Raw genomic sequence first — 24184 nt, 5'->3', positions numbered from 1 at the left:
ATACTTCAGTAAAGTACTGATACGTGAAAAATGCAGCTTAAGTATAGTAACGAATTACATTTACTTTGTTACTGTCCACCACTGACTATTAGAGTGATTCTAACATGACATACTGTATGTCTTTGGACATTTGAAACCTACAGCTGGTTCTAGGCTTCTACTTATAGCAAGCAGTCTTATAAGATTATTACTACCCACACTATATAACATGAGCCTATAAAATCTTATTCGGATTCTGTAACAGACTATGTGACAATAATGACGTGATTCTATTGGTCATATGAAGCAATAAACTTTTAACTGTACCATATTTTAAAGCCTGAAGATGCTGAAGATCCAGAAGATGCCACAGTTGCAGTGGATTTTCCACATCTGCTTTGGAAGCAGAACTTAGTTGTTCATGACATATATATTTGTTTAAGTTATGGCTGGCATAACCTTGTTTCTGAATGTTAAATGCCTCAAAACATGAACATACTCCTTCTGTGCCAAAATGAAAAATCTGTGGGATATTTGCCTCATTAACTAATGATGATACATATCAACGATGCCAGCAGTGCAAAGCAGCATCTGTGCAAATATGAATATGTGCATAAGATTGAAAAAGCAAGGGAGACATGGTTCCTTAACCACACACTATCTACATTTTTTTTTATGTTTTCTCTTAGTACAAGCAAGTGGAGCAGTACATGTCCTTCCACAAACTTCCAGCAGATTTCCGGCAAAAAATCCACGACTACTACGAGCACCGCTACCAGGGCAAGATGTTCGACGAGGAGAGCATCCTGGAGGAGCTGAACGAACCGCTCAGAGAGGTGAGGCATAGCATCACGTTGTGTGGTTGCGTACGTAGGTATAGACGTCTGTGTATAAACATCCATGGAGAAACAATCCCAGGAGGCTGTGCACTTACCTCAGATCTCTTTACACTTTCCAAAACAATATAAAGATGCTGACAGTGAAATGTGTTCTACTGCACAAAGCAATCTATCCCTCAGGAAAGGATTTTTTTTTTCCTACCTATTCTACCTTCAGTAACAATAATTTATTTGGTGCTCACATACAAAAACACTCTGTGGTGGGTGGTTGCAAATATGTAGCATGGCAATTCACATTTTACAGCCACTTTCCATGTGGTACTCAGCAGCGAATCATGTGGCAGCATTGCAAAGCATAAAGTCATGTCAATCCAAGAAAAGACATTCAGTTAATATGCATATGAAATGTCAGAATGGGAGGAATTTCAGTTACTTCGACAGTGACAGTGGTTGTAGGTGGCCGATGGACTGGCTGGCGTATTTCAGAAATGGCTGATTTTCTGGGATTTTCAGTCTCTGGAGTTTAGAGTGGTGCAACAAACAAAAATAGAAGCAACTCTAATTTTATGTTTCTGGTTACTATTTTAGCTGACAGAATAGATACAGTAGTGATCTGAAGATCGGATCATTTTAGTGAGTTGGTTCTTTAAGTCTTGTTCATCAAATTAAACGGATCTCTTTTTCTTTTGAGTCATTTAGCTCATGATCAGTAATAAAAGAAAATGTTACACTTTCAATAAGCAGATCCCCAACACGCTTACTGTATGTTGTCTGTGTCGCTAGTTCTTTTGTCACATGATCCAAAATGGGTTTTTTTCGCGTCTTTAGCCTGACTTTTTCAAGTACATAGACACCAGAGACAGCTGTGTTCATGTATACGACCGCCAGATGCTGTTACGGTACAGAAATCATGCAACAACTTGAGAACTCTGTTTCCTGAGTAATGCACTGCATAGTGTATATGTAGGTCACTTGATTAAAGAACTCGGAATAGAAGAGTTGAGAGATGAACAACTCATGTTTCCTGTAAATAACATTCTGAGATTTTGCGATGCTTTGCTCATACACGTTCAATAGAAAAAGAACAAATCACTCTTTGAGACGACTCTTTTTTCTGAGTCACTTTAAAGGCTGGTTCAAAATGATTGAATAGTTCATGAAGACCCATCACTAGGCAACAGTAACTACTCTTTTCTACCATGGTGAGCTGAAAAGCATCTCACAAGAGAGTTGATCTAGAGAGTTGATCAGCTATATCTAAATCATTCAAAGCAGCCTGTCTGGCATTCAGATGCTCTTGAACTGTATTTATTACCTGTAAGCTATTGTATAACACACAGTATATCATTCTTATTGTGTCAATACCTCTGCTATCCCCTCTAGGAAATTGTGAACTTCAACTGTCGTAAGCTGGTGGCCTCGATGCCCCTGTTTGCCAATGCTGAGCCCAACTTTGTCACGGCTATGCTAACTAAGCTCCGCTTTGAGGTCTTCCAACCCCGGGATTACATTGTCCGCGAAGGCACCATTGGCAAAAAAATGTACTTCATCCAACACGGCGTGGTCAACGTCCTCACTAAAGGAACTCTGGGAATGAAGCTCTCCGACGGCTCCTATTTTGGAGGTAAAGTGTCCTGTCATCCTTGGAGCGAAGCTGTTTTCATACCTGCCTGAATGAAGCTGAAATTAAACTGTCATTTTGTGTAATTAAAACTGCCCAAACTCTAATTAAAACCCTACAACGTTTAGAACATGATTTACCTCAGTTATTAGCTTGTTTCACAAGATGGAATTAAAGATGAATATTTAACCGCCTTTTAATGGGGACCATCAAAATCTTTCCACCCAGCCGATAAAGCCCCACAAACTCTGTCATTTATGGCAGTATAAATTCCCCCAGGAATGTTATTTCTTTGGCATAATTTTATGTAACAAGCATAAATCAATTAGTACTTAGCCAGCTACAATGCTCATGTAGATAATTTAGCATGATAATTACTGTATATTCAGTTTATATGATGGCATATGGTGAAATCTCTGGCCTGTTTGAAAAAACCCTTCAGGCTCAGATTAAATAACAGTATCATGGTCCTGTAATCCAATGCGTTTGAAGGGGCACAAAGCCAGAGCATGGCAGGTTTAACTGAAAGTCAGCTGATGACAGAAAATAGCAAGCAGATTTTGTAGCTCTAACAGTTAGCATTGTTAAAGTGCAGGTATTTGCCTTTTGTTTCCAGTTGTTTACACTGACGATGGTGTGTGCTGCACAGATAATTACTTTTCTAAAGAATTACTCTTCCAATTCAATTGAGCTTCGGTGTTATTTCGCTGCTATTCCCAAATTCACGCGATGCGCTCTAATGCAAATAACGAACGCTTACTTTTAAAACTAGATTTATAGGCAGAGTCAATGAACCTTTTGGGTTCAGAGTTACTTTTGCAAAGGCTTCCGACTCCAACTCTGCCTTTTCATAAAGCTTTCTCCAATCGAATTTCTTGAATTGAACTTTAGTAACCTTAAAGGGACACACATCCTTAGTTTGTAGACGAGTTGGGATTTAATATTTGTATAAGTAGCAAGAATATTTACATGGAGCACAAGATAAAATAGTAGAGCAGATATTTTAACATATATTGCACAATAAACTCGTTAGGTTTACATAGATCCCTTGTGTATTAGCAGTAGTAGGTTTAGTTGCAGTAATTGCAAGAATAGTGATAGGAGAAGAAAGAAAGGCACTATTTATTGTAAAATTGTAGCGAATATCAGGAATAGTACCAGTAATAGTAGTATTAGTAGTAATAACAGCAGGAACATCAGTAGTAATAAGTAATATATAGCAGTATAAGTAGTAGTATCAGTTTTAGATGGAATAGTAGTTAGTCTTAGCATTGGGAGCAGTTTTAACAATAAGGGTGTCTGTAATAGACAAAAAAAATAGGACTAGTTGCCATGTTGAGAAGCAGTAGAAGCATTCGGAGTAGTATTTGGAGTTGTAGGGTGCCCACCCAATGGCCAATGACGGAATCCACTGGTGTGGGTGAAGGTATTCTTGCGTGTTGGTCCTTCTAGCGCGGCTGTAAAAGATTACTTAAATAGATTGTATATTGTTATATTAATCCAATTTTAACCTCTAATCTGACTCCAATTTATGATAAAGATTTAACTTGAATAGCTCTAATTTAAGCTGATCACTTATTGGTTGTACTTCTTCTTTAATTTTAGTAAGTTATTCTAAGCATTCCGTCTTTTCAATTAATCATTTATTATGGTTCTGGAATCGCTTAGAACTTTGTGCTCGGCTAACTATACCTGCTCACGGAGGCACATTGGCCAATCCGAATCTTAGTCAGAGGATATAACGGTAAACTAATATTCATTGATTTAGTTACTTGGTCATAACTTGCTAAGTCAGTGATAGCCCACGTGATACACGTGCTCACGGACACAAACTCGCCAGACTGTCCCTTAGTCAGAGGATATAACGGTAAACTAATATTCTTTAAGTAGGCCGCCAATGCTTGCTCATGCATAAAGAATACTGTATTTAGTCACTTAGTTATAACTTGCTAAAGTCAGAGATAGTCAGAAATCAGAAGGTCTCAGACGTTGTGCTCTATGCTCCATCCGTTCAGGAGCCTTCAGTTTGTACTATCCTGGTCACAGATTTGCGGTAACGCCAGACTACATAATCAACTAGATATAAATGATTTCAGGAAATTTCAATCAAGAATTTTACATTTATTTGCCAGGTAATAATCAATAAACAAATGTTACATTTAAAACAAATATTAGAAGAAAGTTACATAACATGATCAACATTAAATCAAATAATTTAGCAATACAGTTTACTAAAGAATTGTTCACTATACCTGGCAAGAGACACACAGAGACTGTGTGGGAAGTTCTGACTATCGAATGCTTCCCTGAGTGTTTCGTCAAATTTCCTTAAATACCCAAACCATCGTAAACACTTGTAAATTCAAAGTGATAAAGCTTTGCACACCCTTTCTTGGGAAAGGATGTGACCTAAAACCTAATTGTCACCTAGACCACCTGGTCAGGATGTTCTCCGGGGCAACACTTATGTCAGTAGGAGAGAATTAGCCTGTCTGTAGGGCAGAAGCTCGAAAGAAGATAATAGACAGTTGTATAAAACAATAATATAGTGGTTGTAGAGCATTTAGCACTAATCTTGCCAAAAGGGTGGTTGCCTAATTGTGCAATAAACTATCCAGATACTGCATTACTGGTTACTATTTAGTTAATGTTAAATCTATAGGCAAACCTGTAGATGCCACATATAGGTGACTAATGGGCATTGGCTGATTTCAGAGGAAGATAAATCAAGAGTATTGATTTGTCCCTGAATGATTTATTTTGACATGTGTAGCACAAATGAATGAAGTAAAAAAATAATAATAATTTTTTTGTAAACCACAGAGCACCGAAACGAAATAGCTCCCTGAGCTTGCTTGAGGATGTAGATTTGTGGAGTATCTTTTTGAATTTTAGAAGTGGAAGATGATCCTCGTGTGCCTTTTAAATCCTGATGACTCAGCACTCTTGAGCCGCAGTGAGCAGGGAGGACCGGGAGCTCCCCCCCCCGAGTGACCTTGGAAAGGTTGCGTCTAAAACAGATGCCTTCTGTAGCCTGAGTTAAAAAGGTTTTTCAGATGGTTCTCCCCTGGGGTGATCAATAGGACAGATATTGAACAGAGTCATGAGAGAAATATCAGTAGCAGCAGTAGCATGGTTTTTGGTACCCCTTCAATGCAGTGTCCCAGCCTCCGGGAGCTCACAAAATAGAGCGAGACAGAATCTCGATGCGAGAACTCAAGCTGTTAGTGTAAGTCTGTGTGTGCAGCTGCGCCCGTGGGTATCCGTGCATGTCTGTGCATGCGTTCGTGTGCTTGTGAGTTCATTTGTGTGTGTGTTTTTTAAATATTGCCTCTTGACTTGATGAATGAGACCCAGCAGTGAATGAGTGTCTATGGAGTGACACCACTGTCAATAATTAACTTCAGCCTCCTGGAAGGAGGATATTGGAATTTGCATCTACTGGTCCAGAACTGATTTAGCACACAAGCTCAGGGCCGTCTTTGATTGATGGCAGGCAATGTTAATACAGTGGGCAGTGTTTATAATGGCGGCAAGGTGTGCAAGGATGTTTTCATCAGTCACTGAGGGCAAGAGAGGAGAACTGTGACTAATGTTTGTAACAGTCATGTACACTTGTCCTTAATCTAACTATTGATTTTATTCATTTTGGTTTTTCTTGCCGATTTCCTCCCCAATTGACCATTTTCACCTTCCAATCAACTTTCCACTATTATAGAATGGCCTCCTAAACAGGGAGGGTGAATTTTAATACATGCTTCCACATCTTTATAAAATGCTGCTCATGCTGCAACACAGAATACTGTAATAGGCCAAAGGAAAGAGCTATCTGCTTTCTACTTCCTATGTAAACTCATACATTTCCACTGTGTTTTACAGGGAAGACAGTATGCCATCTTTTCAAACTCTGAGAGAAGAAGGGCCCATTTTACTTCCTTGACCTATGGAAGAATATACAGTTTTTGCCAATGGAAATAATAATAATCTCTGGATAATAAGCCATTTACTGCTTTCTCTTGCTTCCTGGTCTTTAAATACTGCAAAACAGATTATCCACCAAATGATGACCATTTTGCCCTATTGACCCCTAGTTATGAATGGATATGGAATTGTTGGGAATGGAAATTATACCATTCAGATAATACCCTGGTCAGTGCTTTTTCTTGCACTTTTTGCAGTATTTGAAGGTCAGAAATGTAATTGATGTCTGTTTATTTTTGAAAAACAGGGGACTGTGACCTGCCAGCCAATGTATACCTGAAGCCTGTGTTTGTGGACATTACAATTGACTGTCACTGCGAATAGCGAGCAAAGGAAGTCTTTATTCAGCATTTTAAACTGATCTACTGCCATTCAAAGATACATAACAAAGTCCTAAAGGGCCACGCATTATAATATATATATTTTTTTTCTTTTTTGTTTTCTCATGATCTTAAATTAATCTTCCTCTGATTTCAATATAACAAATATTGTTTCCTTGTGATCAGTACTTAATTTTTTTGTGTATTCTACAAAAGAGCATGTTCTAGATTCAGCATCATGGATAATAACCATAACCATTTGTGGCAGCAGGTGGTCCACACCTGCCGTAATCGGCTTGTCCGTGCACCCACACCATTACGTTTTATTCATGATGCGGTTCATCGGTAATGAACTTTTCTTTGTATTCAGAAAAATGAATTACTGGTCATGAGGAAACAATGTTTATGTCATGATAAGGAGAAAATAACTCGTTATGTCCAGATCACGAGGAACCAAGAAAGAAAAAATGATTATAATGGATGGTATAATGGAATCCATAGTTAAATACTGGTCCAACTAAATGAGCTTAGAACATTAAATTGCAACCAAATGCCAATTCAAACATCTAATTTTGAATCAACCTCTGTGCCTCTTTCCAAAGTTCCCTAAAATGTCCATATAACTTATATCTCAAAGTATTTCTGCCTTAGGCTTATGGCTGTCAACATCTGTACTCCCAGTGGGTAAGCATTGGAAAAGAACAGGTGTGATGTTTGCCTGTGCAAAATAGCAGATGCAAACCAAGTTGCTTTGCGTGTTTGTGGTTTGATCTTTCAGAAATCTGTTTGCTGACACGAGGGCGCCGGACAGCGAGTGTTCAGGCAGAGACATACTGCCGTCTTTACTCACTCTCTGTGGACAACTTTAACGAGGTTCTGGAGGAGTACCCTATGATGAGAAGAGCTTTTGAGACCGTGGCCATTGACCGACTCGATCGCCTAGGTAAGTGTTGTACTTTATTAGTGTTAATGTGCACTTTTGAAAAACAGTAGTATAGACAATTTTCTCAAGATTTGAAAGGTAAGTGCCGAAGGTGTGTCAGCTGCTTTGGGTAAACATTCAAAACGTATTGACAATGAAAACAGAATTTAACTTTTGTTTTCCTAGTACCATTGAAAGAATGAAAAACAGATCTATAATGAAATGAAACAGATCTATTAAAGGACTATTTAAAAAATTATAAAATGCAAGGCTATTCTAGAACTATGATTTTTTTTTACCATTCTTATAAAAATTTGTGTAAACCTGACTTCTTTTTAGATGAATTACAATCTTCTATTTATTCCCTACCAGGAAAGAAGAACTCCATCTTGATGCACAAAGTGCAGCATGACCTGAACTCGGGTGTTTTCAACAACCAAGAGAATGAAATGATCCAGGAGATTGTGAAGTACGATCGAGAGATGGTCAAACTGGTGGACTTTCAGCGTCCACGAGCCATGTCTATGACAGCCTCAGTCCCTGGTGGAATATTTGCCCCACCGGGTCAGTCGCAGGGTGCCTCCGCCATCGCCACGTTACAGCAGGCCGTAGCCATGAGCTTCTGTCCTCAGATGGCAAATACCCTAGTGGGCGCAGGCACTCTTCAATCTCCTCGCATGGTCCGGCGCTTCCAAGTAATCCAGAACCTTTCTAGCTCTGCATCTGTCTCCCCCATGCAGCCACAGCCACCAGGTCCAATGCCAGGGGGCGCGTGTGCTTCTGCTGCCACATCCAGTCCACCTGTGCAAAGTCCAATGGCACCAACAGGCTCAAGGACATTCCAGTATAGCTGTAGCCCGATGGGTGGGCGTACAGGATCTCAGCTGTCTCTTGTCCAGCAGCATGTGCCTAGTCCGACGCGCAAAGGTGCCCACTCCCTGCAGCATACAGACAGCCTGAGCCAAGACGCCCGTGCATTGTCCACTTCCCAACCCTCTCTACCCCAGGATGGAGTGACAGGTGTGGGTACCAGCCCAACAGCCTCAACCCACGTCTCCTCTACGTCCATTGGGCCACAGCAGGCTCCCCACCCTGCTGTACCCGGGCCCTCTGGAATCAGAAGTGTTGTACCTCATAGAATGGTGCAGCCTCACCAAATGCCACCCTCCACTCCACCCCCTGTTGGTGGAGCAGGGCCAAGTTATCTTGAGCCAATTGTGCACAAGAAAGATTCTATAGTTAGCCTCCCTGAAACGGACCCCACTATCAGATCCAGGCTCTCCTCGAACCTCTGACCAAACTCTGGCATATGCTGACATATTGGCACTATTGTGTGTTCTGTACCCAAAGGAAGCAGACTGTGTATTGTCTAGGGGGAGTATTCAACTCAGTCGATCACTAAGAGATACAATGTCTAAAGTGTAACTAGGTTGAAAAGGTGGGATTTTCCTAGCGAGCCCACTCATGTAGTTACTCCCTTCTCATTCAGCAAAGAAATTCCCCCCTTTGCTGTCTTTGTTCTAAAGAAGTACATGGAAAGAGAATTTTTGTTGTATTCTGTAGATTCCATACGATGCAATCTGGCCTGAGCTGGGACTTACAGAAAATCAGGGACTTGTATCACATGACAATGATGACATTTTAAGCTTTGCAAAAGTGTTTTTGAGTGTCCTTTGTTCTGTATAACTGTAGCAGAAATAACTAGCTGTTCTTCATATTCTTGTAAGATATTGATGAAAATAGTATTATATAGACCGCTGGTCGATCTTATATTGATATGTACATAGGATACATTTGGAAAAGGAAAAAATACAGAAAATATCTTCATTGTATCTACTCAAAAACCAAAGTTGAGCTTGGTTGAGTTTGGTCATTTCTGTGTCAAATAGGAAAAAGAATTGAAAAGAAAATGCATTTATTTAACTGCCTTTATTCCAAATTTCGAAGCCATATATGTGGTAAGTGTGAATCTATGTGGGAGTGAGGCGGGGGGACGTAAGCTTGTTATTGATTTATTGACCTGTTTTCTCAAGAGAGTGTAAAGCCACTGTAGTGAAATGACTGTTTTTTTTTTCTTCTTGGGCATTTTGACAGATGTGTTTGTAACAGTAAAGGCAATACCCCAGAGCTTCTGGCATGCACTGATGAACATCAATGACTCTCTATTAGGGGATACCAAAAAAGTAGTGACCAGGAATTGATACCCAAAAGAATACATTTCTGAACTGTGATCCAAAATGCAATATAATACTGATTTTCGCAATACCCTGCCTTTTGCCTCGCAGTTTAGTTCTGCTCTGTAAATGCTTTATTCAGATGTATTCAAAGGATATTTTACGGCTGAAGGTAAAGGAGTAAAATAAAATTAAAACGAGGGAGAAAATGTTCTTGTAAATCATATTTAGTTTTTATCGTAAATATAAAATTCCTGAAATTCTAGTTTTCTTTGCATGCTACGATTCAGAATTGACATTACCCGAAAAAAAGCTGTTTTTTAGCCGATACTGGTAGTTGAATTTGCAGTAATAAAGTGTTGCAGTAATTCACTTAAATATAGTTTTTATCAGTTGAACATTTAGAAAAAAATTGAAACCAGCATAACTTACCTGAAGAAATTCCAATCATTTTATCTTGTAAGGGAAAAGAAATGCAGCATTTTATTATATTAACTTGAAAAAAATGATTGTTCAAGTAACTAGTATTGGCAATATTCTGCACTTTACCAAAATGTCTGAGATAATAATGAAAAAAGCTGATGGTTGAACATTTTTAATAAGATTTAACTTATGTAAATCGACCAAATCTTTTGTTTGGTCTTTGGTTGTAAAGAAATGATCATCTTAATTTAAAGCTATGTAGGTAACTAGGTTTCTAGTTACAAGGTACTTGTTACTAGTTAATGGCTGCATTTTTACCCTCACTTAAAATGTAAATATATTCCTGTAAATCAGTTGTAAACGAGTCTGATTAGTCAAATGAGCTTATCGAATACCGACATAAAAAAAAAAAGCTGAACTCAGATGGCCTATTCGTTCCTGAATGTATGCCGACTGGCGTTTACTGCCATGTAAATAGAATCATATCAATTAATGCAAAATGAAAAAGAAAAAAGTGCATATTTGCTGAGTGTTTATTGTGGTGATCAACTGTCGATTATGCTAATGAGCTAATTACTAATTAATTGCAAAAAAAAATCCTTTTGTTATATTTCCACCATTACTTGCTAGAAGCTGGACTTTAGACAGAAAACAATTTAAGTGGGTGGGGGAGGTCAAGTAAAAGATACACACAATTCCCCTATGTGTATCTTCTAAAGAGAGAATATGGTAAATCACAATATTCATAAAAGCCACATTGAGGTGATTTGGGGTGGTTTAAAATGATTTGCTGAAATGGATGCAGTTTTATCAGTGCAGTAAAATAGCGGCATGGGCATGTCTCACATTCATGCTCAGTTTCTTATCTTCATTATTATTGATATAGATTTAGTTCATAGTCTTTCCCCACCAGCGGCTATTAATATAAAAGATGGTGCAATCCGAGGCAATATGTCCCAATAAAAGGCTATTTTGAGTCCTTCGGAGCTGACATTGCCATTTTCTAGAAGTAATGGGACATTTGATCGAATGAATCTTGAGCAACCCCTGAAATTCTGGAGTTTTATTTATCTTTAATTACACTCAAATGATAATTCTTGTACTGCCATGCTTTCTGAATTCTGGGTTTTTTGTGGGTGTTTTTTTTTTTCTCCTGCAATTCTCATTTTCTGAGATTAGCGAATGTTTTATTTGTTCTTGTTTATTCTGTGTGTACACTGTAAGTCGCCGGCCTACTGATAAAACATTTATTCTGAATGGGTTGAACCAATCGAAATGCATATTATATGTATGGCTGTGGTTTGCAAATGACTGAAACTGTTTATTTTTGTAATCGTGCACTTATGCCGGCCCTATTTACGCTGCTATTTTAGGCTCCGCTACAAAGAAATGTCTTCAGAGGATTGTCGTATGAGGTGGTCACGGTCAGTGCATACATACAACTTCTCATAGCGACCTCTAACCTGGTGAACGGTGAAAGAAAGAAAATGCAACGGAATCGATTGGCTTCATTTTTTTTCACTGTAACAATAGCAATCCTGATGGAAGTATTTCCTTTGAGTAGAGATTTCGAGGAGCTTTGTTTTTTCTTCTTCTGTACTTTTTCCCTGACAAAAAAAATTTCCTTCTAGGGCAGAAAGACCAGACGTCAGCTTTCCTCACCATGGCTGAAAAACAGACACATTTTTGAGAGGACCATCATCCAAACCTCTTGGTTCACAGTACCATTCACGGTACAGAATGCCTTGGTATCAAATGTCTTAGTAAATCAGGGTACTTTGTGTTTTTTGTTAAAATACGTGTTTTTGGTTTTGTTGTCTCTAAAGTGTGCACCGATGCACAATTTAGTTAATGTAGGCCAGCATACCTAGTGCCTAGTAAATACCTAGTTTCCACATTGTCTATTTTAGTGGTACTTGACCTTGTATAAAGAATATCTGCAAATATTTTTTTTTCTTTTTTTTTACCTTGCAATATATGTACAATATAGCTGCTGAATAGTTGTTAGCAACATAAAAAACAAATAATCCAGCATAGTCTTTCCCCATGTTGGGAGACACAACTTGCACATTCTTGTTTGTCTGGACTTTTGAATGCAGTTTATCATGGAGAACATACCAAAACATCTGCTCCACCGGAATGCTGCTTTACACTGGGAGCCACCAGAGCAGGCTTTGCTTTTTGCGATCCGTAGACATCACACCAGATGGCTTTTGAAAAATCAAAGTCGCCTCTGTAGATGCCAGCTGAGCACACACACACACACACACATAGACACAGATCAAGTGAAAAACATCAGGGTCGAAAACATTAAATACATTAGTAATCCAATATTGAAATGCATGCCTAAATTAATGATGAGTAAAGAACAGTTTCACATTGATAAATATAATTAAAAAAACTTTATCATTTTATATAGAAATACTATAAAACACTATACAGGTATTATAAACAGTCTGTCTGTTTAAACATATCACTATATTTATATGTAACAATTAAAAGAAAATACTACGAGTAAGTTGGTATAAAGTGCATTTGTCGATTTTGAAGGAAGTTACAGAAGCTGAAATACAGCCATCTTTTTTTTTTTTTTGGCTTCTAAGCCACTTCTCCAATCAATCATAACTATCATGAAGAGACATCTTAGGGTTTAGGTTTTGATTGGGTAAATAAAATAGAATTTAATAAGGAAAAATACACCTATGAAGCACTAAAATATAAGATGTGTTAGAAATGCAGAATTCCTCGTGAGGCCTAACAGGCCACCTGCTATTTTTTTTAACCCCCCACATCAATGGAGTACGGTAGCAAAGCTTGGGAAGCCGACTGCTCTTTTCCTCGCTATGATAAAATACAAATGCAGATGATGAGCTCATGTTTAAACACGTTTTCCTGTGTTTGTGCATGAATACTGAATATCTATACGGTTCAGTTTGCTGAATCACCTTGAAGCACATTCATTTTTGTTGTTTAAAGTTGTTCTGGTGTAAATGTTTTGATTGATGGTGTAATTTTGTTATTACATTGAGAAGACAGCCGTTGTTCACTGTGCTAAGGTCACATGGGGATCTTGGTAGCACATTTGGTTTCAGAAAAAGGGATAAATCGCAAATGCTAAAAAGCAATGTAGGTTTAAGATCCAGTTGCACCAAGTCGTAGCAGAGCCTCGGCTAGTTGTCAGTCTGCGAAATAATAACATAAAGCGCAAAGGGTGATTCTTTGAAAGCTAATCGGTTTAAGCAGGGTTTACAAAACAAAATGGTGGTGGAGAGAGAGCTTGACAGAATAATAATTAAAGTGCTGCCGCATCACTATACTTAAGTAGCAATGAAGCGAACGCTAAATCCCTTTGCCGCAGCTATCTGGGAGTATTCGAGCAGCATAGCAAGACATTCTGGGTGGATAGGTGTCTCAATAAGGACAAGCTGATTTCCCTACTGCAAAGAAATCCTTGTTCTTACAGTCATTTTTGAAGAGTGATAAAGGTGCTTTTGCTGTCTACTGCAAAAGTGAAAACCTGAAACTGCCTTGATGCCTGTGCAGCCAGACTGAATGTCATTTTTTTGAAAAATAAAATTGCAGAATTAAATGTTTCTTCAATGGTTGCAGACAAAATTTATTCAGATTTTTGTCTATGATGAATTGATTAAGCGAAGCCCCCAATCAGGTTAAAAAAAGGCTGTAAAATGTTTAAAGAATGACTTTACAAGGTTGAGGCTTTATTTCTTTTTTCATCGGCTTATATTTGTACTTGACCAGTGGCTGTGAAAGAGAAGTCTCTATTTATTGCTGCTGTACTCCTGCTGATTGAGGCTTAGTCATGATTAGCTGTATGTGTGTGTGTAATACACACTTACCCAGTCAAATATTAGTCACTCGTTGCCTGTGGCTGTTGATTGAAGTGCACTAGATGAAAATGCCCCCCCAACATGCCCCTTACCACCTCCATCTTTAAACAGCCATCCTCCATCTATTATGTTTCGGTTAGATACCCCTCCAACCACTAACTGCACTAACACATCTCAATTTTTATAGAAAGGGAAAATTATGAGCAACTTTTTTTTTAAGGTTGTTTTATAATGCAACGATGATTAATCTGATAATGCACTCTGGAGTGATGTCTATGGCAGTGTTGTGCTAAAGCTCCTGGTACTTAGCATTATACTTGTCTTTTTTTCAGTAACCTGCTTCATCAGTACCAATGTTGTTAAAGCATTCCTTACAGATGAATAATTGTTGTGCAATAAAAAAAATTTAGAGCAATGGCATTTGATCCTTCACGACTCGCTTGTCATTTAAGGTCAAATGAAAATAACATTTTATGGAACAGAACGGGGCAGAAAATAAATTGGTCTGACACGATGCAGATTCACTGTTACCATCCTGATGATGATTAATAATACAGTAGTCTCCTCTTATAGATCAAAGCTGTTTGTGCAAATATGATTTTTTAAATAATGAACACATTATACATACTTTATATAACTTTGGATTGACTGTGAATTAAATTAGTTCCTGTTTTCACTTATGTTATAGCAGCAATTGTATAAATAGTCATACTCTTACCAACTTTTTCTCCCTGTCTGCACCTTGGCAACCCAAAAAGACCCTCCCCTATTACACTATTACTATTATAAAGCACTGATACTAAAAAAATTATTTCTCCTCTCAAAAAGTCACCATATCAACAATTACACAAAACAAATGCATGGAGCATCTGATAAGCAAAGCCCATGTATTAGTTCTAACAATAGATCTAAAACATCTTCATGAGATCCCTTTATGTATTTGCATAATCATCTACAGATCGAAGAATTTAGGCACATCAAATTCAGGACCTGAGAATAATACATGGTTATCTCCCATTCATTATTAACCCAGATAGAACCTCATAATAAGAAGGTCACGAACTGCATAATGACCCACACTGTGTAACCTTTTCACTGATGCTAACTTATTGTCAACTATACAATGTGAGGTATTGAAGAGATACTTTTTTGATTACAGTTTAATTACTATTACCACCACAGACCAAACCCAATAATGGAGAATAGCAATTAAAAATAAATAAATAATGAAACCTAAATCTTTGTGGAACTCATTAACTGATCACAGTCAGTAATGGATCTTAATGGAAAAAAGTTTCATCATAAATATCCCAATTGGAAATTTGTTTTAAAGGCAGGCACAAACATATTGAATCTGTAAATAAAGAACTATTTGACTGCATTACTTAAAAACAATTTAAACCATCACAGAAATCTAAATGGTTTCCACTACAATCCTGTTACAAACCATTAAAACCTTTTAACCATTAAAACTATTACCAAATGGTTTCCATTATGTCATGTGTTAGCACTGATCATTAAATTGTAATTAATATCATAATATCATTAATTAATGATCATAATATTATAAATGTCATGTAACTAATATCAACAGTCTGCTACAAAGGCTTAGGACTGCAGTTTGCAATTAAACATTTCTCCATTTAAGTGCCCTGAACATTACACCTCAACAATGATGGAACTATAATGTATGGACATTCGATGCCACCCAGATGAGGATGGGTTCCCTCAAGGTTTCTTCCTCACACTGTCTCAGGGAGTTTATCCTTGATTCAGTCGCCACTGGCTCGCACATCAGGGATACACTTTATAACCTCTTTATCTCTTTCTTAATGTGTTATGCAATCAAAACCCGAATTGAATTGAATTGAATTAAATCTATATTCTCAGACAAAAGAAATCATTGCAGACATCTATTAGAATCTGGATGTTTAATGATGTCCTAAATGTCCCTAATGGTGTCCAGTATATACCAAAATATGATCTACTATTTTACTAGTATCCACTTGACGAGGGCCAAATTGTGATGGCTAGACGACTGGGTCAGGGCATCTCCAAATCTGCAGATTTTGTGGGATGTTCCTGGTCTACAGTGGTCAGTATCTATCAAAAGTGTTCCAAGGAAGAAACAGTGGTGAACCGGCAACAGGGTCATGTGCTGCCAAGGCTCATTGATGCATGTTGGGAGTGAAGGCTTGCCCGTGTGTTCCGATCCAACAGACAAGTTACTGCAGCTAAAAAAGTTAATGCTGTTAATGCATGACAGGTCAGGACTATTTTGGCAGCAAAAGGGAACCAACACAATATTAGGCAGGTGGTCATAATGTTATGCCTAATCAGTGTACATGTATATATTCAAATATATATTTGTGTGTAATCATAAATTTACAATATGGACTATGTACATTGTATGTACAACAGTACAAAGTCATGGTATATATATATATATGCATAGTGTATGTTCTGATGATATATAGATATGATAATAACCCTTTAATATACATTGAATACCTTTTTATATACAGAAATAATTATTCAGAAATGATATATAGACTGTACAGAGTTTAGATTTCTAATGAGCCAGCCAGTGACAACAGTTGTAGGTAACTCCCCTAGAACGACATGAAGAAGAAACCTTGAAAGAAACCAATATGCAAAGTTGCCACTCTTTTTTAAGGTGGACACCAGATAGTGAGATAATAAATCACTTGAGTGTACAGATGTAAAAGAGTGAAGACAAACAGTACAAATTGTGTTGAAATGTTGGATGTTTAATATGACTATGTTTTTGAGTAAGAGTCCAGGACTGTCTATGATTACAGCAGCAGTCTAGTATGTATAATAACACTATCAAGTTCTGATTAAAATCTAAAGCAAACACTTTCTTTCTTTCAGCTTCTCCCATTAGGGGTCGCCACAGTAGACCATGCGCATGTTTGATTTGGCACGTTTTTACGCTGGATGCCCTTCCTAACACAACCCTCCCCACTAATCCAGGCTTGGGAACGGCACTAAGGCTTGTGCAACCCAAATGGCTGGGGTTGGTTCTCTGACCGGGGATCGAACCCGGGCCGCAGTGGTGAGAGAGCCGCATCCTAACCACTAGACCACCAGGGAACCAAACTAAAGCATACACTATTTCTATGAATTGTAAGAGTATCCATATGGAACTTTGGCGGCGACAGCGGAAAGTGAGTCATAAGTGCAGGAGTAGTGCATCAGGATGAATTCAGGTAAGAGGAGCCACAGCATTAAAAATGTGTCAGATTCTGGCACTGATATCACTTCAGGCAGGCTTTACTAATCCCACTATCCAGTGTCACCCAGAAGAGGACAGGTTTCCTTTGAGTCTGGTTTTTCCTCATGTCAATTCTGCCTTCTTTTTCACCACTGCTGTCTCCAGCAATGGTAAAAGAATCTTTAGGTACATCTGAATTTATGCTAAGATACATTGGAGCAATGCTTGCCACCATGAACAGCTATTGTCTGTTCATAATCTGTTCAAAATCTGATATTGTGTACATTTGGTTTGGTATACGTTCTGCTACTGCTTTCAGTCAATTTTTGGCTTGAGTTACAGATGAAGTAATTCTGTAAGTGGACAACATTGTATTAGCTCTTTTGTATGACTAAGGTAATTTAAACAGTTCTTACTTTTGAATCTGATTTATTTTTATTCAGATTCATGCATGCATGGGTTTCAATAAGTGCAGTTCTTTTCCCTGGAGTTTGAAGATCATGTTTATTCCAAAATAGCTGATGACATAAAATATAACCTTTGTATTCTGAAAGAAAATCTCTTGGGGAATGAACAATCACACATAATGCCAAAATGGTGCATAGAGATGACTGGTGCAGTTACTGATGGGAGTAAAACAATGCCTACCTCTTTTCCTGCCTCGAGTCTCTCTCTCTCTCTCTTTCTCTCTCTCTCTCTCTCTCTCTCTCTCTCTCTCTCTCTCTCTCTCTCTCTCTCTCTCTCTCTCCTTTTTTCATACACACAGTGGTTCTCTGCAGACACTGTCTATGCTGCATCAGTGATGAGGTGTCTGTATCTTGGAGTCTGCCATTAGCGTGTACAGCACTGGAAGTCAGTCCAAGGACACACTCCTTCTCACTCAAGCAACCCCCCCCACCCCACAAGCACCCACCCCACAAGCATTAACCCCCGCACACACACACACACATGCTGTATATAATAGCTTGATTACTGTTTCTTCAGCAAACTGAGTAATGCTTCACCCAGCATTACTCATGCAGTCGTTATGCACGTGACTAACTAGGTCAATATTTACATCTTGGCCGGCATGGGAAATAAATATGTCTATTGCAGATACGATCCTAATTTAGTCATCAAGCGTTCCAGCTGCTTTTCTCCCATCCAAAACATTACCCACCCCGATTTCCTCCCACTCTCTTGCTTTCTCCTCATATCTGAGAATCAGCTTGTTTTCTTGTTGTCCTGTGGCCTACTTCCATTAATCACTCATTCCCAGTGTTCACGCCCCCCCGTGTTTGGGGTCGATTTGAAATTTCAAAGCGAATGTGCACTCCAGGAGAGGTGCAAAAGGATCATCGCCCAAGCAGCAGAATTAAAGCCAAGCGGTGAATGTCAGAATTAGCATTTTGTTGGCAAGTCAGTGAGAGTGCTGCAGGGAACGGAGAGGATGACAGATAGAAGGAAAGTGAGATCAAGCATATCAGAATCTGGAGCTGTAAGGAAGGCAATAAAAGTCTGAGAATTTGCAGGTGAGAGGTTTTGGAATGAGCAAAAAAGAATAATTGTGCTGAAGTAATTGCTGGAATCTTTTTCACCTAACCAGATGCTGACACTATGGATGGGGTGTCAGTTCATCACGCACACACACACACACACACACACACACACACACACACACACACACACACACACACACACACACACAAAACGCTCCACACCTAGGGGCAATTTGGAGTGACATCTACCCACCATGTTTTAGAGAAGCCAAAGGATACCATCCACAGGAAACCCAAGGATAAATCTAAGGCACCATGCCACCAGAGTAAAGTGAAAATAGCTAAAGGCATTGCAATACAAAATATTTAGTCTTTAAGGATTTATTATTTGAAGAGTAGTAGATAAACTGGTTTGTGCACAGTGGCAGAGAAAAAATAAAAAAAGACCTGCATCACACATTATGATCATGGTTAGATCTCAGAAAACCATGTCAGGCACTTCAAACCTGAAGTCCTGAGCTGCTCTGAGTAAGAGTGCAATATGTTACAGGGATATTGTGGCGCAGAAGCTCTTTCCTGGGATGCAAGGACATGATTGTTGTGTTCACATTCCTGGCATTTGGCAGACACCCTTATCCAGCTTGATTTAAATTGTAACATAACAGCCTTGCTTTGCAGCCCAGGAGTGGCAACTTAGCATGGCTGAGATTTAAACTTACGACCTTTGGAGCCAAAGTCCAATGCCTTAACCACTAAGCTACCACTTCCCCAACAGAGAGTTACAACAGAGTAACAGTTGTAAGTCACCCAAGTAGTGGAGTCACATGAGAGAACTTTGGGATCATCAATTTATAAAATTGTGCTTCAGATACATTTGTATCGCGATGTATCGTTTTTAACATATTTGCATTGGTGACCAATAATTTATGACCAATATTTGATATGTAGATTGATTTCTCCTCGCTAAACCGTTTCTCAAGCGCATTTTCTCAGCACCACCGCTGCTACGTGAATATGACAGACCGAGGCGTGTCCTGAGAGTCACACAGAATAAAGATTAACATGGCAGAGGCAGAGCTGCATCTTTCTAAAGACAGTCCAAGAAAAAAATGTCTGGTTTTATTTCATCTTTTTTTTCTTTTTTTTTTTTTTTTTTGCACTATAAGGGACTGTTTGTGAAAGGTCCATGCTTTAGAAGTCAGAAGACACTTAAGTAAATTTATGATTTGCTGTCTCTCTGAACCAAAGAAGCAAAAGCGAAGTATCTGTACCATATTGAATTGCATAGCAGCATGTTTTTTCCACTGCATCATATTGCATTGAATCGCATAGTAATGAATCAAATCGGATCGCACTGCGTTGTAATAGGGGTGAAACACTTTGCGACAGTAGCTGCTTCATATGTATATTTAATGTATCTATATATATGCAGCAAGTGAACCAATAAACCATATAGATATTTGCAGTATGCTGTAAATTTCTTGCATGCACGGTTATCTGATGGAAGAATCAAGACCCAGACCAAGAGAGTGTAAGGGTGCCAATGGTGAAGAAGGCCCAAAAGCTATTTTTCGGGTAGGTACTATACATCAATGTTATTTTAGCAAGATTGAAATTCATTTGATTGCTTCCTATCTGGGAAGAAATGTCAGACTTGGAAGGTGGATTGAAGACTGAAGAAATAAACCTGCCATTACGTTGAATAATAAGATGTGCATCCAGTAACAACCTAGTACACTGATTCCCACATACTATTCATACAATCATAACAGTATATGGTGAAAATGCTCTGTTTGATTAAAATTGTTTGAATAATATTGTGGCTAAATTCGAAACCAGACTTGACTATTGATAATGTCTAAAAGAAAATAAGAACACTATTACTGAAGTGCCTTTATATATTGCAAGTATGAAGTACCTGGTTGTTGAAGGACATAATCTCTAGTGTTAAATACTAAAAAGCACTTTTACCTTAAGTGAGCAAAAAATACTATGCTAGCTATAGATAGAGACTTCTTGTTTGACAGCACTGTATGGATTGATATAGATTTGTTTGCACTGTTAATCAATGGAACTGTGGGAATAAACACCATCTGCGCTGACTGCCCACTTTCATAGTCTAATTCAGTAGACTGTGTAGTAAACGTCAGTCCAAATGTCAGGGTTTATTATTGTTCCCCATGTGTGTGAGTGGCTCTTTAAATTATAGGCCAATGAACTACAGTAAAGCTGTAATCGTGACTGTTGCATTCATTAGACCTTCGTCTCATCTACATTACTGTAGCGGGTAGGTGCCTTTCTGGCCTCTCTGTAGATTTACTTTAATTAGTGTCTTTGGCAGATCACTATGTCTCGATAAACATGGCACAGAGTGCCTCGAACACCTGGCTAAGGTTGTGAACTGGGCCAAGCTGTGATGTAGAGATCTGTAGCCGAGAGTTCTCAGGAGGATAGAGTGACACAGAGAAACAAATGACCTGTAGTTAGGTTACTAATGCTGATAGATCCAGGAATTTTTGCATATATTGCCTACTGTTTTCTTTTATATTTATGCCTTGTTGACTACAATAAATACATAACAGAAATTGTGGATCTCTAATGCCTTCGCTACAAATCATTACAAAGTTCAACATTTAAACTTATTGAACCGTTATTAGAAATGATTTCAGTCAGACACTGGTTATAGAGGCAAGAGAAACTCCCCGAGATGGTAAGAGGTCCTTGAGAGGAACCAGATGCAAAACCCATCCTCATCTGTGTGTTATCGAATGTCTATTTATTATCGTTCCATCTGATTAAGCTGCGGCTCAATTTCCTGTTCAGTGATTGAGAACTGATTGCAAAAACTGTATGGTAAGGGAAGTCCTAAGCCCCTGTAGTAGAACGTACAGTCCATCTGATTGTATAGTTAAGGACACAGTGTATAAATACATTGCAATCTTGAAGTAGCATTTTTTTTTTTTTTTTTGTATATAGAAAGTACTTAAGAAACTGAGAAAAAAATTCTAACTTTTCTACTGTTTAGATTTGATTTTACTTGTAAAGAAGAATCTAATGTGTTTTTAATAAATTGGCTTAAACGCTAATTAAAGGTGTCTAAGGTCCAATTCATTTAAGTGCAATATATTTAAAAGATACATAAGAAAATATAAGGGGTTATGCCTCAGCCAAAAGTAAAGCTATGTTAATATTTTCACAATTTTATTTCTTCCCAGATCTTTTAATCTGGGAACATTGTTTTGAATGGTTTTGTAGGAGATAGCCTTTTTAAAAAGTAAAGTATTAAATCCATTCATACATCTGCAACCTGTTAATTATGTTTGTAAGGCCTTGGGGACAAACCAACCATTTTTCTTGTTCTTCTTCTACGGTTAAATCATTCAAAGGCTGACAGGTTTGTAATACACCCCGACATATAAACTTTGGCACACAGATTCTTTTGGTGAACTTGTAAAGTTTTTACAGTATCTGGAGGACCTTGGGTATAATTTCCCAAAAAACAAAACAAAACAATACAAAAAAACGTTTTCCAAGTAGAAATCCACTTCTAATGCCAGAACCATCCAAAGAACTTTTTTGTGAGGTCAGTGTAAATGACAAAAAAATATCTCCTTTTAAACCACAAATTCATCATCCCCGATTCTGTGACTAGCTAGTTTGCTAAGCAATAATTTAAGAAGAATGCACTCTCAGACAAATCGAGAAATTGCTAAATTAAACTCATGTTTTGGGATAAATGCAATGCCAGATTAGCAACAAAACCAAAAAATAGCTAGCAGATTTTACAAACATTTTTGTATTTGGTGTTTAAGTGTTTACTTAGCAAACAAAATTGAACTTAACACAACATACATTACTTTTTCAGGTTTGACTGACAAAATGAAGTTTTATGTGGAAGGTAAATAGATAAATAAAACTGTATGAATCCTCAAGTAAAGATGGCAGTTTGGTATTAAATAACAGGAAAATGGACAATGGGGTACTATGAAAGGTTTAAATTATAATATAGAGTAAGAAAAAAAATCCTTAATTGAGTAAAAGTACAAGCATTCAAGTTTAATCGTACTTCAGTACAATAAGAAAGCAAAATGTATCTAATATGTTCCACCACTGCTAATGAGCCCTTTTTTTCATAGGTGTGTCTCATGGATTGATAATTAGCATGTACATTGGGTTAAGCTGAAACTTCAGCAGTGATATCAGGCACCGCATTTCTCTAATGTTCATTAACTCTCTATGACAGCATGTCTGAGGACTCGCTGAGATCTCTGTCATGTTTATTCTAACAGATGGAGGCCTAATCACATTTCCCCCTACCCTTGCACTTTGTAATTGATAGCAGAACAGTTGCTTCCGATGGTGTGTTTAAAGTGAGGTGCTGTCTCTGGCTTTCAAGAAAATGCGATGACAGGAAGACGTGCTTGAAAGACAGCAACAACAAAAAAAAGTCGGTACAGCTGCTTTGAATTCATTTTGCATCCATCAATTTATCTGTAAACAAGATAGCTTTAGAGCTATAGATTTGATAGATAGCTAGATAGCTAGCTAGTGCAAATAGCAGCGTGCACACTGACAAGTGCAGATTCATACACTATATTGACAAAGTATTCACTCACCCATCCAAATCATTGAATCCAGGTGTTCCAATCACTTCCATGGTTACAGGTGTATAAAATCACACACCTGAGCATGCAGACTGCTTCTACAAACATTTGTGAATGAGTCGTACTCAGGAGCTTAGTGAATTCAAGCGTGGTACCGTGATAGTCATGAAATTTCCTTGCTACTAAATATTCCACAGTCGACTGTTAGTGGTATTAGGTGGCAAGCGGTTGGGAACAACACGAAGTGGCAGGCCATGTAAAATCACAGTAAAACCTGACCTCAACCCAGTAAAACACCTTTGGTATATATTAGAGCAGAGACTGCAATCCAGGCCTTCTCGTCCAACATCAGTGTCTGACCTCACAAATGCGCTTCTGGAAGAATGCTCAAAAAGAGTTGAAGCTGTTATAGCTGCAAAGGGTGAACCAACATCATATTAAACCCTATGGATTAAGAATAGGATGTTACTTAAGGCAGACGAGAGAATACTTTTGGCAATAAAGCGTATGTTAGTGGCGGGCCTCTATGTTGCTTAAAGCTGTTGCTGTAACCAATCAGACTGTATTTTGGCCACTCCGGCATCAGAACACAGCAACATTTTTACATCCTTTAATTGGATGGTGAGAGAATGTACTAGTAAGAGCTATCAAACTGCATCTGCTGCAAACTACTGAAACTCAAATATATTCATGCTGATTTATTTATCTTTTTAAACCTTTTACTGGTGTATAATTTCCTGGCTATCGTGCAACACAG

General features: G+C 38.1%; 1 protein-coding gene across 1 annotated transcript in view; it reads left to right on the top strand.

Annotated features, from left to right (window-relative positions):
* LOC124403188 (potassium/sodium hyperpolarization-activated cyclic nucleotide-gated channel 2-like) overlaps positions 1-9803 on the top strand; it is a 58649-nt gene extending 48846 nt beyond the window's left edge. The window contains exons 5-8 of the mRNA XM_046876823.1: positions 669-815; positions 2202-2442; positions 7519-7683; positions 8035-9803. Coding sequence (XP_046732779.1) covers positions 669-815; positions 2202-2442; positions 7519-7683; positions 8035-8957 — 1476 coding nt within the window. The 3' untranslated portion in view covers positions 8958-9803. The remainder of the gene's footprint in view (positions 1-668; positions 816-2201; positions 2443-7518; positions 7684-8034) is intronic.
* The last annotated feature ends 14381 nt before the right edge of the window (positions 9804-24184 follow it).

Source organism: Silurus meridionalis, chromosome 20 (assembly GCF_014805685.1).
Source record: "Silurus meridionalis isolate SWU-2019-XX chromosome 20, ASM1480568v1, whole genome shotgun sequence".
Lineage (NCBI taxonomy): Eukaryota > Metazoa > Chordata > Actinopteri > Siluriformes > Siluridae > Silurus > Silurus meridionalis.
The sequence above is the reverse complement of the archived record's forward strand: the minus strand, read 5'-3'. Positions and strand labels throughout refer to the sequence as shown.